At 41.2% G+C, this 16241-nt stretch overlaps 2 protein-coding genes across 7 annotated transcripts in view; both read left to right on the plus strand.

Moving 5' to 3' along the window:
- The window catches only part of LOC102776237 (unconventional myosin-IXAb), a 149276-nt gene extending 142483 nt beyond the window's left edge, over window positions 1–6793 (plus strand). For 4 of the 6 annotated variants that reach the window (XM_087843298.1, XM_087843299.1, XM_087843302.1 and 1 more), the window contains 9 exons: window positions 271–399; window positions 513–618; window positions 836–967; window positions 1245–1368; window positions 2735–2788; window positions 4409–4429; window positions 4743–4951; window positions 5225–5367; window positions 5691–6793. In XM_087843298.1, the coding sequence (XP_087699424.1) occupies window positions 271–399; window positions 513–618; window positions 836–967; window positions 1245–1368; window positions 2735–2788; window positions 4409–4429; window positions 4743–4951; window positions 5225–5367; window positions 5691–6076 (1304 nt within the window). In that variant the 3' untranslated portion in view covers window positions 6077–6793. Of the gene's footprint in view, window positions 1–270; window positions 400–512; window positions 619–835; window positions 968–1244; window positions 1369–2734; window positions 2789–4408; window positions 4430–4742; window positions 4952–5224; window positions 5374–5690 lie in introns of all 6 variants that reach the window. The other 2 variants (XM_087843300.1, XM_087843301.1) reach the window with 1 other exon arrangement.
- Window positions 6794–11085: 4292 nt separating this feature from the next.
- LOC118455897 (uncharacterized) lies at window positions 11086–14646 on the plus strand. The gene is made up of 3 exons (XM_035916058.2): window positions 11086–11262; window positions 11391–11442; window positions 13774–14646. The coding sequence occupies exons 2-3, from the start codon at window positions 11391–11393 to the stop codon at window positions 14307–14309; spliced, it is 588 nt and encodes a 195-aa protein (XP_035771951.2). The 5' UTR covers window positions 11086–11262; the 3' UTR covers window positions 14310–14646.
- Window positions 14647–16241: the final 1595 nt, after the last annotated feature.

The following is a 16241-nucleotide window of genomic DNA, read 5'->3' on the forward strand; positions in this document are numbered from 1 at the left end:
TTCATGGGTGAAAATGTGTACTGTCATAAAAATGTGGTTTAGTTGGTGACTAATATCACTAATTACAAAGTACAGCTGAGACAGATGGCACAGTTATGGAAAAAAATGAATTTTTAATGAGGACTAAAAGCTAAAATAAAACTTGAATCCTGCCAGTTTTCGTGGCCGTTTATTAAATGATTTTTAAACCACACGTATGAACTATTGCATCATTTGGACCAAAGATCGAAGGGAAACCGTGTCAACTTGTCTGAAATCATGCTCTTTCAGATGTCAGCAGCGTGAATCTGGATGACTACAATATCCACGTCATTGCCAGTGTGCTCAAACAGTGGCTCCGTGACCTGCCAAGCCCTCTCATGACCTTTGAACTCTACGAGGAGTTCCTGAGAGCCATGGGTAAACTCATGCTTATGCCCTTTACCGTCTGTTTGCTGGTTTTCAGCCCAGGACCGAGTTAGCTTGAAAAAATGCGTTTGCCTGAACTCTGTGGTGTTTTTCTGCCTTTTCAGGTCAGCCAGACAAGCGGGAGGTGATCCACGGAGTGTATTCGGTGATCGACCAGCTCAGCAGGACACACCTCAGCACACTGGAGCGCCTCATCTTCCATCTGGTCAGGTGAGTGATGATTTGAATCAATATGAGCAGGCAAACAGCTTGTGCCTAGAAAAAATGTTTTTATAATAAGATCTGAATCGTGTTTTTGAGCATCAGGTCGAAGCTGCAGAGGTTTCAGGGCCTCTCTTATTATTTTCACTAGTTGTCAGACACACTGGATTAGAGCTGTGTTCAGTGGGAATTGCACATCAGGATTAAAAGTATTATGCTGTTACAGGATTGCCCTGCAGGAGGAGACAAACAGGATGTCAGCCAACGCCCTCGCCATCGTGTTTGCTCCCTGCATCCTTCGCTGCCCCGACAGCATTGACCCACTGCAGAGCGTCCAAGACATCAGCAAGACCACAGCGTATGTTCACAAACTGACCTTGCAGTTTTACAGTCAACATTATTCATTAAATGCCAGAAACCTGGTATACTGCTGTAATTACAGCTTAATAACATCTAAATGTAACTGCATCTTTGGGCTGATGTCAACAAAAAAAACTTCAGCCTCTTACATTTTGAAAAGGGGTTTTTCAAGAAAAACAAACATCTCCTTATCCAAATGTGTCCAAGTCTATCATAGGGTACCAGAGCGTCTCTGGTCTGTTTGCTTCCAATTTAAATGGCTCTCTGGTCCGCAGGTGTGTGGAGCTGATCATCAACGAGCAGATGAGCAAGTACAAGGCTCGTCTGAAGGACATCAGCAGTCTGGAGTTTGCAGAGAACAAAGCCAAGAGCAGGCTGACCCACATCAGGAGGTCCATGGTAAGATCAAAGTGCAGTAGGTGTTAGCATAGAGACTGAGGTTGTCATTGAGCGAACGTTTTTTATTTTTTATTTACTCCTTCCTCTCACTCCTCATCAAAATGGATCCGTTTTCAGCTCCACGAGCCGCTGGCATGGTTGTCGCCATGGCAGGAGTTCATTCCTGTGTGTTTCTTTACATGTGTCATCAACACTTTTTGCTGTGTTTTTCTTACACATGCAAAAAGGTGACCAAAAAAAAAGCATTTGAAGGGGACACTTGTTTGAATCATTCATTTGTGAATTATTCTGCTGTAATAATACCTCACAGGAGTTTAATTCTTCACGTCAAGGGTCTCTTTGGGACACATAAGATTATTTATACCAGGGAAACAATAACCTCAGAAGGAAAGTGTAAAGTTTTCAAAAGCACCCTAGTGGACTGACGTACTTTCCAACTGCGGAGATAAGAGGTTCATTTAGGCAACAAAAGCTACAAAAGATTCAAAATTGAAGAAATTGAAGATTTCAGCAGGAAGCAGCTCATGCCTAAATACAGTATGTAACATTATACAGTATACCTTCTATTACATGATTTCACCCAGGAATGAAATTATTGTACTCCCTAAGGAGCATCCTGCTGTGTAATCTGTCTTCCTGGAAAGCATTATTCGGGAAGATGAGCTAACTTGTGCTTCACATGACAACCAAATTCCTCCAGCATCCACATGGATCCACACTTTCCAAATAAGAGTGTTTTTAATGATTTGCAGGTTTAGAGCTATCTCGCCTGGATTTTTTCTTATAGGTAGAGCATGTGTAAAGTGCACACGTCCGTGGTTGTTGTTTTCTGGGCCAGATCTGGTCAGCCAGTCACAGCAGACCCTAGTTCCCAACTTCCCACAGCAGGCCTTGTTGGGCTTTTACATAGTTTTTGCTCTTATAAAACTGCAATGCACCAAGGACAAAAAACAAAAGCAAAGACACATTAACAGGTGAGAGAAACAGAAATGTCTGAGTTTCATCTTTGTTGAAAAGTGAAAGGTGAAAAGTCGTCTTTTGAGGCTGTTACAAAGACTTGAATTCAGCCTAGTATGAATCATGAATTCACTTTTGACCACTTAGGAATTTCCTGTTAATTAACTTTTTAAACAAACCTCAGCTTTGTTCAGTTGCCTATCGATTCCTCCCTCGGCGTCTTTTTACACTGGGTATTTTCTGGTTGGGAAGATTTCTTCAGATCTTCCACTTTCTAACCAACTATAGCTCAGTTTAATCTGGAAACCTCTTTTGTAAAATAACCAGATCCATACTAAAATGATAACCTTCACCGCTCCTTAATCCTAACCTGTCCTTCCTCCTTTCCTCCCCCACACCCTCCTTCCAGAAACCCGTACTAATTGCCGTTAGGTTTATGAGCATTACCCGCACTACCACCCCGGTATGTATGCCCCTCCCACAACATGTACCCGCCCACCACCAGTCCTGTCCTGTCCATCAGTCTCTTAATTCCGTCCACTCATGCTGTCTGTAACACCACTCATCTTATATACCTGTAAGCTACTTCAATGTCAGGTGTTTGTGTTGCTGTTTTGTTATCAGTGGGTTGGCTAACATGCAGCGCAGCAAATCATACAACACCAGAAGTCTTTCAGCTGGCATTGTTATATAGTTCATTATAGCAACGTGGCCTCTGGCAGCCAGGTCGGGTGTTTGTATTAAAGAATTAACATTGCTGGTAATCAGTTTCTCACAGTTTCAGTTGTAATTTGAAATAATGTATGTAATGTATGTCTTCTGTTTAGCAACTGATTATTGATTATATTGATGATAATCAGAAGTATAGGAAGGTGGAGAGGGTCTGTAAGCACAACTGTACTCAAATAAAAACATTAGCTCGTTTATTTATTGTATTAATATTAAGTATTATTACGTTTAATATTAGCTTGATATAAGTTATTCTTTTTAAATATACTGGTTCGTCGTCATCATTAGCAGCATATCAAAAGAGGCCGACTTCAACATTATCAAACTGTATAAAAGAGATGGATGTAGCCATTGATGAACTATTTTCAGCTCGTCTGGTTGCCATAAGAAATCAGACTGTAGAAGTCAATGGGGAAAAACAACCTTTTTGCTACAGTCATTTATGACCTCAGTAAACATTTTCTTCATACACTTCATAAAACCTGGGGTTCATCTTAGACTACAAGAGATGGCAAAGCAGTTTGTGCTTTAGTTAATGGCTGCTTTATGTTCACAGCAGTTCACAGCTACATGAGCATACGGTGTCCTTAGTTTCTCGGTCTCTGGTTTCAAAAAGCCTCGACAACAGCAGACGAAATGTTCAAATTGACGCTTTAAATCAATGGCTGCTGCAGTCTAAGGTTGACTTTACAGTCAAGCAAAAGTTGAACAACTGACCTTTAAGTCAGTGAAGCCACAGCATTTTAAACACAAAACAGTGTTTATGTGCAGTGTAGCCTCTCCAAGCATTGTTGTTTGTATAAACTGTATTTATACACTACATTGTTTCTCAGATAATGTACTGTAGCTTTGTTGTTTGTGTAGATTTAATTATTAATATAAACATTAATGGTGATGTTCTGTGAAGTCTGGAGGGAGGCAAAGTAAGCCATTATCTTGGCTAGTACATAGTAAGCATATATATATATATATATATATATGTGTGTATATATATATAATTGAAGCTACATCCAGATGTTCCATAGGAGACATCTTCTCACATTAAAAGACTTTGTGCCGTGTTCACACTTAATGTTTAACATTTCCAAAAACAAACTGCACTGTAAATAAACCCTGAAAATAGAAAGCATATGCTTTCTGCTACGAAAGCATTAAGGCTAACTTAATAACATCAACTATTTCAGGTTAGCAGAGCTGCGCCATAGGCAGTAGTGTGCATTTCTACAGCTTCACGGCTGGCGTCACTGTTCTTTAATCACTGCTGAATGTTTATGCTTCTCTCAAAAAAGGCAGCTCACTAACTGTAGCGCCACTGATCGCTCTTTGCTTTCTGTTTCTGTTTTACAATGTACAGCCTAACACAGCTAAAGTTAAGGTAATGCCAACCTGTGTGTGTGTGTGTGTGTGTGTGTGTGTGTGTGTGTGTGTGTGTGTGTGTGTGTGTGTGTGTGTGAAGTGATTGTGTGTAACTGTTCGTAGTGATTATCACCTGACCTCATAGTCTTTCTTTTTAGTAGTGATGTGGTGAACTGTGGTCAGTCTATCTAGTCAGTATGTGGTCAGAGCATCCACCTACACCTGTAGCAGCTTAGCTTTGTGTGCTTCATCACTGTCTCTCCCTGAACATCCTGATCACTTTGGACTTCCGCTAACACACTGTCTCTGTATGTGTGTGTGTGTACTTGCAGAGCAAAAGCCGTGTTTGGCAAAGCAGCACCCACACAACCTCACCTCCTCTCAGCCCCAGAGCGCCCTCTGGTGTTGATGGAGAAACTGCCGTAGGAGGAGGAGGAGTAGAGGATGCAGCAGAGACCGTGCTCAATGACCAGCAGGAGCTGGCGATGCAGCAGGAGGAGCGAATCCTCGCAGAGCAGATTGAGAGTCTGCAGAAAGAAAAGTATGCAGTTTCTGTGGTCATACTGTTACATTTAAGTTGTGCATTCCTGTTACACATGTTACATATTTAAAGTCAGACAACAGTGCAGGCTTTAAAACCACCTAAAAACTAATGGTAACTAATGTCACCTGGAAACTCAGAGCAAACATAACATTTATTTTTGTTCTGTCTTGTAGCTGCCGTGTGCTTCTATGTGGATGGCTTTGGGTCAGTTGCATACAATAATAAATATCCCAAAACGTAAAATATGACCTTTAATGTGTCTGTCAACAGGGAGGAGCTGACCTATGAAATGTTGATCCTGGAGCCGCGAGCATCCGATGATGAAACTCCTGAATCTGAAGCCTCCATCGGCACAGCAGACAGCTCAGAGAATATCACCATGGATATGGAGGGAGCCACCTCTGACCCCTCTGGTGCGTGTCAGTGTTTGTGTTCATGTTTCATTCCCTGCTTACTTTGACTAACTGCAGGTAACGATGTAATCCAAAGATCCTATATAAATGCTGCCATCTCGCACCTTCATCATCCTTATATTCGTTAAGGTAATGGCTTAATTGCTCCAGGTAAAGTCAGCTAATCATATTCTATTTATGTCTAATAAAGGATAACCATGTGAAATTGTCTACATGAAAGTAAATTTTCCTAATTTTGTAATTAAATTAGTTGCCTTTTGTGTAATAAATAATAATAATAACTCTCTCTTATCACTGCCATCTTTGTGTGTTCTTCGTCACAGATCGCGGCACAATCCGATCCAGAAAGTCAGAGGCAAAGAGCAGGCGAGCTCTGCGACGCCAGCCCGACTCCCAGGATTCAGCAGACTCCACTTCCACCGTCTCTTCCTATCACCCTTCCTCCTCTCTCTCCTCCAACGCGTCTGGTTCTCCTTCCCCTCACTACAGGTTCCGTTCCTCCTCCTCCGGGCCCTTACTCACCTCCTGCAGCCTGGGGACCCCTTTGGCCGAGGCAGAGGGGGGCCAAAGTACCGGGAAAACGCGCCACAGGCTCAGGCTGAGCCGCAGCTCGCCACGTGAGCCCTCGGGAAGCCATCGGAGGGAGTCGGACTTCGGCTCGGGGCCGCAGCAGCTGGTTCTGTACGGCAACAACGAGTTCATGGTTTGACCCCGAAGCTGACCATTCACGGGAGGCTGAGTGAGAACGGGAGGAAGACGAGTTTAGGGCAGAATGAGGCTGGTCATGGGGCAAGGTTTACGCCAAGAGTCGCCTGTTGCCCCTCCTTGGTGCCCAGCCTTACCTCCTCCCTTGGTCCAGTCAAAGCAGGAAGGAGATTCTGACAGAGATGGACAAAAACAGCAGCTGGTCACTGAAGGATGACTGACGACTAATGTGAAATCTGGAGAGAAGCAAAAAGACAAGTTGAACTGTGTTCGCTGATCCTCTGATCTGGACCATTTGACCCCTGCTGGAGCCCCAGGGGTCAGTCAGAGGAGAGTGAGGGGTGGGGGAAGAGGAAGGGAAGGACGGGTGGCAAGACACAGGACACCACACCCACACCTGCAAAGCCAAACCTTTCAGAGCCTCGTCTTTATTTTTTAGCATGCGGGCAGATGGTGAAAGCCCCCCAAAAGAAATGTAGCCATACTGACCGAACTGGCAGACAACCAACTTGTCTGTAACCAGCACCAAGCTAAGTCTGCTTTTCTCGTTTACACAGGACACACCAGCCAAGAGGCTGCATGCTTCTCCATCACAATTTTTCTTCAGTTTGAAGAAACTGTCTCTTGCAGCTGTATGTTAATTATTATTATTGTTGTTATTATTATATTAAAGAGGAGGAAAAAAGGTGTACATAAAGAGACAGTCCAGTGCTGTTGCTGGGTTGCTCATCTGTGATCAGTCTCTACGGCCTGTTTTGCAAATATAAGTATCTGAAATTCAGGTTCCACTTTTGTTTCTGTGTCGGTTCTCCTCTGTTTACTGCTGGCTTCTCTCTTTTTTAATATTACACAATGAACAGAGAGCACTTTGGTTGCACTCTTGAGTCGTAAAAGAATTTTAAAAAAAAAGAAAGAAAAAAAGCCACCAACCTGCGGTTGTAGCGCAGAGCGTCAGGTGTCACGCGAACTTGACCTGCAGTATCAGATGTCAGTCAGCCATGTGTGTTTTGTTCTGTCTTTCTTTTCCCGCAGCCTTTTATTACCTTCCACCCCCACATTTCAGAAACATCAGTGTTACTGTGTCAGAACTTGAATTTTTTCTCTTTTAATATATATTATTGCTGTATTATAGTGTACATGTTGGTATTGCTGTCAATAGTTTTTGTTCAGATGAAAGCCATCGTTTTGTTTTTTCTTTCCGATCTTTATTATTTGTTGGAGTGAGTGAACGAGTGAATGATCCCTTCCATTTTTATCAGCTCCCACTTTGTGCATGTTTAGCCTCTCCTCCGTAAATATTCTTAATGGAAGGACTGAAAACGAAAGAAGAAGCTCTACATCTGTCGTGTGACACTAAAACTAACTGATGTGAGCTTACAAGGGTTAGTCTGAGCTTTGCTGCACCTGTGGGGAAACACTTGCACTCATCATGCACTCAAACCGTCCGCGATGTCCTCTGAGCCATGCCTGTTCTTCTTCTTCTTCACCAGTACAGTAGCTCCTCTTCTCTCCCGGCTCTGGCTGTGATAAGTAGCATTTAATCTGCCTGTTAACCTGTCAACAAAAAAACAAGTAGCAACTAACTCAAACCGTCCGTGTGTTTCTGCATATTCTTCCTCTCTTTCCTGTCTCTGTCCATAAAGTATCCAAACAGTATCCGTGTGATGTTGAGATTCTTCTCAGTAGCTAAACAGCGATCACGTCTCCGTGATAAAGCTGCGATCTCTCTTTGCTTGCCGCGTCTCTGGAGGAACTTTAAAAGCTGGAAGTCTCAGTGATGATTTAGTGTGTGTTTTTTGTTTTTTTTAGTATCACTTTGAACCATTTAGACATTAAAAAAAACTGTTTTCGGAGTTGAGCTGAAAGGGCATGGCTGATTCTGGTCAAATGTCTTTTAGCTGATATTTGATGGGATGATGTTTGTTGTGTATGTCTAAGCTGTCCATGTGGAGAAAAAAGAAGAAAAAAAAAAGGAAAAAGTGAATGTACCTGTCACTGGAAGGCATGCTCTGCTTTCTTTGGTTGTTTTTTGGTTTTGTTCCTCTTTTATACACAGTGTATGTACTATTTATGATCATGCTTTTGGGATGTACATTGATTTAAAAAGAATCTGTTATAAAAAGGTGTTATAAAAGGATATATTATCCTGTGTACGGTTCATTATCTACTATTACTCATGGCGACATTTTAACAGGCCATACTCAGTCACTCATTTTTTGTGCTATAAAGCAAAAAGCAAAAAAAACAAAACAAAAAAAAGCCTTGTGTCTGTCTGCGCCACTCTGGACACAGTTATCACAGTATGTATGTATAAGGTGCGATTTGTGTTACATTTCCTCTTTTTTTTTAATGATATAAACATGTCTATGGTTGTAAGAAGAAAAAAAAGACTTTATGAGGGAAAATCCATCTGCTTATTAAAAAAGCAAAATTGCAGCCAAGCACGAGTGAGTTGAGTCATCTTTTGAACCTGACTTCACGAACCAAAAGAAGCTCACACAATCATTCACTCGGTCAACACCAACAAAGGATCCAACCTGAAAGAAAATCACAAGAGACGTTTTCGCTTGTGCAGAGCCCACCTGCAGTACCACCGCCCACCACTAGTGGGAGCTGTCCCAGTTTGAGAACCTAAGAGGAGCGTACAAATCTTTAAAATAAACATTTGTTGTTAAGGAAGCATATAAATTCATTGAGCTAGAGGGCTTTCATCTACTCCGGATATTTATGAATTGTGTTGTTCTGTGACGCGTCATTAGGCTGTAGTGCAGTGTTTTCCCAACCACACATAATGTGCCGTGGAGGATTATCTGGTTTCACCTGATTAGTACTCTAAGCAATCGGCGTAATGGGCAGAACAGTTACATTATCTTCTACTAGAGGGCAGTACAACTACCTGCTCTAATTAAATTGGTTGCCAACTGCCAGTAAAACAGAAGAAGGAAGAAGAAATTACATAATAGTCATTCTGTCAGACAACGCAGTGCGTATAAGGAATAGATAAATATTTGAAAAGAAAAGGTAGTCAATCTGACCTAGGTGCTGGAGGTTATTCTGACCCAGATGAAGGCCCTAGCATGAGCAGTGGTCAGAAGAAAGCGAAAAGGGCACAAACCGAGCCAATTCAAAACAAAAATTATCAATATGCTTTTGTGGCATTTTTGTTTGGTGTGATTTTTCTAATGTGAAATATGTGCTGTGGCTCCAAAACGTTGGGAAACACTGCTCTAGTGCCACCGTCAGTGCAGAGAAAGACATGGAGTGTGCGAGAGGGTAAACCTAATATTTAAAAAGTAGAATTTATTAACACAGAGTATTTCTTTTCTACAACAGTTATACAATAAGATTTGCTCCAGAGGAAACTGCAATCAGAAACAGTTACATAAGCTTTTTGTGTTGGCACCACACCTTCTCACCTCTGTGATCGTCTTCATGCTGATGTGTTTTGAGTGATGTCTGGTATGGTTTTTTTAAGCTCAGGTTCAGATAGAAAAGGTCTGAATACAATATATTGTTTTTTACGTTATAGCCTACTAGTGGAGGTATTTTTTTCTTCAAATTTTATCTAAAATAACATAATGCGTTTACCTGACAAAAAGCCACGTACCGCTGAATTACTCATATAATTATCCGAGTACATAAAAAAGAAACAAAAACCAGCCTTATTTTAAGTGAATGCATGATACCTTCACAACCACAGTATGAAAAACTAAGTGCACCCTTTGCACTTCCATAGGAATCAAGAGAGTAAGTAGCAGCAAATGTCACCTCCTCTATAAAAGCAGAAGTTTTGTCAGTTTGCAGGTCTGGAGCACTCAGGTGTTTGTTAACACAATGTGAAGAAGGAAAGGTATCGACAGTGGTCTTAGAGAAGCAATGAGCTGCTGCACATCAACCTGCAAAGGTTATACATCTATGGTCCAGTGAGAAAGATTATTCACAGCTGAAAAATAGTCAACAGAATATCAGTAATTTCAACCCAAGGTCTGATTTCTAAAAAACAAAACAAAACAAACAAAAAACATGGCAGTACAGCCTGAGGAGGTTTTGGTCAGTCACTTCAAGGTCCCCAGCCCAAATCACCATCCCCCCGCCACGGTGCCTGACAGTTGATAAGAAGTGTTTGTTATGCTGCATTTAATTTTCTCTAAATGTAGATCTGTGCATTTTGGCCAAACGTCTCCGCTTCGCTCTCGTCTATCCAAAGGACATTGGTTCAACAACTCTTGTTGAACAATCTACAAGAGAATGTCTGAAAATGAATGGATCAAGGTGCTGCAATGATCCAGTCAAAGTCCGGATCTCAGCTTGACTGGAATGCTGTGTATGGATGAAACACCATAAAGCTCAGTGAACCGAAACAGACTAACCGCTGTGAGAGCGGACCACAATTTCCTCACTACTATGTGATAAAGTCACACAGTAAATAATTACTTCAAGTTACTGTTTCTGAAGGTGTCTCTACAAACTTTCACAGAACAGCAGAGGGGCTGTGAAAACGTTTATACTGGACTATAGGAAAATGATCAATCATGAGCATCCCTGGTTGGTAGAAGGTGGCAGCAAACGAGCGCAAGATAAAATAAAATATGAGTTGTGGTTCTTCGCAGAATATTTATAATACTGTAGAATATTGTAGTTTTTTACCGTGACTTTAACAGCTTTTTAAAAACGTTTTATTTCAAATGAATTCAAAATCATTACGGTCACACTCTACTTTTTTAAAGTTTCGCTTAATAATATAGCTTTTTAAAAATATGAATTTCTTTATATTTGTATTACAGTCACTTTATTTTTCATTTATATAACATAGGCTATTCAAATCTACGGTTTGCTGTAGAACAAAAACCGTGTGTTATCAAGCGGCTCAAAAATGAAAGTGAACGAACAGCAGAGAAGTTTCCACGTTTACCGAGAAACGTGCGTGTGTGTGTTTCTACCGCTGGCACATTCACGGACGTTCAGAGCGGGCCGAACGAGCAGGAAGGAGACTGGTTAGAAGAAAAAAAAAAAGAGTTTCTCTTCCACTAAAATGAAAGCAGGGCGCAGTTTTAAGTTGTGAAATGTCGTGGCGGGGGTTCACCTGCTGGGCCCTCCCTGAGGAGTCCACATAAGTACATTTATTCTCTCCAGCTGACTTCACATCTGTCACAAGGCTCAGCAGACTTACAGCAACCTGCAGGCTGCACGGTGAGTTCAATACACGCTCTCAGTGGCTGACTACAGCTGTGACTGAGGAGGCAAAATTAACTTTAAAAAGGTTCAGTTTAAACACTGACTGTTGTTGTTTTGTTTGTTGTTTAATTTTTCATCTGCAGATGGCTCAAGACAGAACTGTCGTTTTCTTTGACCTGGAAACCACTGGATTAGGTACTAATCTTTAATAATATAACGTTTCTTGTTGTATTTTGTTTTATGTATGTTATTTTAGATAGAGCTTTTTTGGAGTAAATTAAACCTCAGCATCATTGGATGTGAATGAAATGAAAGCAGTAGTTACATGCAGTTGCAACTCTGTGCCTTTATTGCCTAATACTGCATTCACTAATTTACCAAAACAGAATTACAACACGCTTTAAGCACCAAAACATCACTTTATTTACTTGATAGAAGGCCGCTGCTGCACTTAGTTTTTTTGTTTAAAATATATATATATATATATATATATATATATATATACATATATATTATGGAACAGACTTCCTAGATCAGTGATCCCCTACATTCCCTTGTGTTGTTCACACATGAAAAAAATGTACTGATATTATCCATCATGTCTTTACAATCCAGTCTGAAGGCTTCACCTGCCAACACACACGCACATCATGTAGAGCCCTTACTCTACGCGATAAGGAGGGTGGTAGCTTCTGTTTTTGATGTCTAATCTTACACTTGTCAGCCTTCCGTTTCTTCAAGCTCTCTTTGAGGGATTATAAAAAGTGTCAGGCAGCTTTAAACAAAAACAAACAAACAAACAAACAAAAAGCACAGAAACCACGGCTGTGCCCACGTGCTAGTATCGTACATGTTCTGCAATATATGAACAGTACATTTAACATTAAATACACACTCGTGTTTCAGGACAGCATGACTCTGCAGTTAATTTGAGAAAGAGTTCAGCAGATTACTCAGTGGAAACCACAGCACTGTTCAGTTAGGAAGTCAGTCAAAATCATATTTCCTGTCATCGTTGGGACATGAGACACGCCATAGATGAAACCAGATGCTGATTTCGTTTCTGTGATTTGAGCTGGCGTGGGTGTGAGAATGGCCTCAGAGGCCAGGCATGTTGGTGTCACACGTGTTGGCAGGAGTCGGTTAAAGAGAAGCGTGTTACTGACGTCAGTATAAGCGGGATCAGCAAACAGCCCCACCTGCCCAGGACAAAAAGAACAGCACGCAGAGTCTGAAGATTAACAACAGCAGCTGATTATATTTTCATTTTCACTGTAATCTACAAATGGGGAGTGATTATCTGTTATCACTTCCTGATAACAAACATTATGTGTTTATGTAATAGGGTGGAAGATATTAGGCCTCCATTTGCTGATAACTAACACCTGATTCTCATTTTGTATTTAAAGAATACAAGAGCCCCCCCCCCTCAAACCTGCTACTGCAACACCTTTAATACACTTTGACATCCATGTCAAATGTTGTAAGAGGCAGTCACAGCAGCTTAAGAATCCTGAATAGAAATCTATAGGGGTATAGAGTTGTCAGTAAAATATGTTTCAGAAATGCTCATGCTGCCCCAAAATAAGGTTTTTAAAGCTTTATTTGTGTATTTATTTGTGTTTAATATATCTACCGGCCATTTTTAATGTTGCGTAATTCTCCAGTGGACTTGCATCCCTCTCTATCTGAAAATACAATAAGCTGTTTTCCATCATCTTCTGATTCACACTCAGTCATTTCAATCTGGAAGCAGCCCTGAAATGTGAAGGAAAAACTGTTCAGTTCACAAAATAGAAAGAAGGGTTATCCCTATCAGGCGTAACATCCTGAAAGGTGACAGAAACTATCATCCAGCACAACAAAGAGAATGTTCGAGCCCCAACTCCTGCACAAATGAACGTCTAGGCACTGCTCCCATTTGTTTGAAAACTAATCACACAAAAACTTAGAAACCAGAGAGCATGCTCTGTAGCATCCTCAAGACTGTCTGTTTTCTAGTGCTGTGCGATACTGTAAATTTCGGTATCGATCCAATACCAAGTGGATTAAGAGCAGTATTGCCGATACCGATACCTTTAACTTATAAGAGGAGCTTATGTAGGTCAGAGCAGTGTGTCATGATTTATTAGCTGAATTATCATAAATTTGCCTATTCCTGAGTACATTTTAATGAACACCCACACAACAGTGTTGGGATTTTAACTACATACGATTGTGTTAGTATTGATTCAATACCAGTGTTGATATCGATACTATCGATATTGCGATAGTATCGATACCACCAGTACTGTTTTCAGCATTTCTGTCAAGGTATCCATGTGAGTGACAGATGTTAAGAGTGGTGTAAGATTTCTCATCTAAGTCTTGACAAGGATAGAAATATTAACATTATAACCTGACAAACTATTGCTTTTAAATGGAAAGCTACCATCCTGTTCATGTTGCACTGCTTTCTGCAAAAATACTGTTCTATTATAACTTGTGGTTATCTGTTTTTCCTTTTGTCTCGTCTTCTATTTTCAGACACCACGGTGTGTGACATCATTCAGCTCGCCGCCATCTGTGAAGACAGGGTCTTTAATGTCTACATCCTCCCCCGCCAGCCTCTCACAGAGAGCGCAAAACGTGTCACGGGCTTCACTGTCAGCAACAACCGCCTCTTTCTCCACAGGGTTCCCGTGGACACCATCCCTCTTGCTGAGGCTCTCACTAATTTCATCGCCTTCCTGCGCTCTTTCCACCGTCCAGTGCTGCTGGCGGCCCACAATGCAAAGCGCTTCGATGCACCTGTGCTCACCAGGTGGCTGCAGAATTGCTCCCTCCTGCAGCAGTTCCAACAGGTGGTGTCTGGGTTCCTGGACACCTTCTTGCTTAGCAAGGACCTGTTTCGTCTGAGCAGTTACTCCCAGGAGTTCATGGTCCGGCGCTTCCTGGGAAAAAGCTACAACGCTCATAATGCTGTGGAGGATGCCAGAATGCTGCAGGAGCTGTACAAGGCCTGGAGACCTACCACATTTAGCGTCTCCAATTGTACCTTCAGGGCAGTCCGGGTGTATTAACAAAATGCTGAAAGAAATACATGAGAAATTATCAGACAAAGCAAAAATATGTTAAAGCTGACCTTTTATTTGCTGTTATTTTCAGGTCATTGGACAAACAGGAACAAATGAAATGGAGTAATGTGTGGTCATAAGTTATCAAGATTTAACTTATTTACTGTTAAATGTAATGTAATGTGTCACATGCAGTGCAATCTTCCTTTTCTGTTTCCTTTTGATCTCATTGATGCCTTTTTGTAGCCTCTGTGGACCAAAATGCAATGGGTCTGCAAAATATTTTCTGTTTTTTTAAAAAAAAGAGCATTACCCACATCTTTCTCAGCCTTAATAAAAGATCTGCTACTACAAAGTGTCTCTCTGTGGTTTCTAAGGTTCCACTGATTCTGTTTTATTCCAGGTTTCTATAAGAGCAGGAAATGACACCTTTAAACTGCACCATATCCTGTCTCAGCTGACTCTTCATTTCTTGAAAACTGTAGACGCTAGACAGACAGACAAGCATATGGAACCAATTACACACGTCTTCTTCTCTAGAGGGCATAGTTGTGAACCTTGGGCTTGCTGGTTAACACCAATGATTATGTCAAAGATTTATTTTATTTTATTTTTTCTACAGTCAGTGGTGGAGCCCAACATAGCTTGTAATTTGTATAGATGACTTGCTATCTTTTTGTCTCTTATAGATGGGAGCATTGTACTATTCAAAATTTTTGCATGACTCACGCAGAAAAAAATCAATATGTCAAACAAATATATCCTCCTTAGAACCAGCCTATTCATTTATGTCCTCTGTAATGCTACCCTACCAAGTCCTGATGTACAAAATAAGGACATTCTGGGGTTTCCATTGACATCTCATGTGTATGGGTGGCAGTGTTGGGGAGTAACAGAATACATGTACCGCCGTTACGTATTTAAAATACAAAATATGAGTAACTGTATTCCGTTACAGTTACCGTTTAAAAAGGTGGTATTTAGAATACAGTTACTTTGTTGAAATAAATGGATTACACGGCGGTACTTCCCTGTTTCATATTGTGGCGGGTCAGGACTGTTTGGGTTTTGTTTGACAGCTACGTTCTGTTGTTCCAGGCGGCAGCGTTACGGTTGCCATGGTTACAGGGTGACGCTCTCTCTCTGCGTGTTTCCTGGGCGAGAGAGCGCCTGTTGTTGTTGTGCTAAGCTAATAGGCAGAATGCTACCGGTATCAGTGTTGCCAACTCCTCAGTAAGGAAAATCACTGTTGGCTGTCCTAAAAGTCGCTAGAAGTCGCTAAATGAAGTCATCGCCTAATTTGCATAATTGGTCATGCTAATGTAATTGTAATCTATATTGTTGGAGAGAGAAATAACATCGTGGAAGAGACATAAAGTGAGTAAAAAACGTCCTAAATGCATTTAGAATTTATTTAGAACTACAAATTAAATTTATTTTAGCAATTATTGTTTTTTAATGTCACAATTCTAACCCTGCTCCTTTACCCGGGCTTGGACCGGCAAAAGTGACCCGCAATAGGCACTCTGGTGGAGTTACTTTGTGTGTGTGTGTGTGTTTATAAGTAGTTTTAAACCTTGTGATCCACAAAACAGCAACAACAGTAAAAGAGTAAAAGAAGAACTGACTGCGTTACAGCACCCGCTGCTTGTTGAGAGTAAAAGCGATATGCGCTTTCACGTCTTTTTTTAGCGACTAGGGGGTCTGAAAACTCACTAAATATAGCGACAAAGTCGCTAAGTTGGCAACACTGACTGGTATAGCTCTAAAGAATGTAGCATCATGGGCAGTGTAGTCCGTGCTGCAGGGAGAATGGACTGCTATACACGTTATGTGTCTGTGAGCGAGGGAGGGAGAAAAAGGAAAAGTACGAGCTGTCGTCGAGCAAAAACGGGAGCTGGAAGCATGTAAATATAATAATAACCACTGCAGCCAAGA

The sequence above is a fragment of the Neolamprologus brichardi genome, chromosome 7, assembly GCF_056152115.1.
Source record: "Neolamprologus brichardi isolate AB-2024 chromosome 7, ASM5615211v1, whole genome shotgun sequence".
Classification (NCBI taxonomy): Eukaryota; Metazoa; Chordata; class Actinopteri; order Cichliformes; family Cichlidae; genus Neolamprologus; species Neolamprologus brichardi.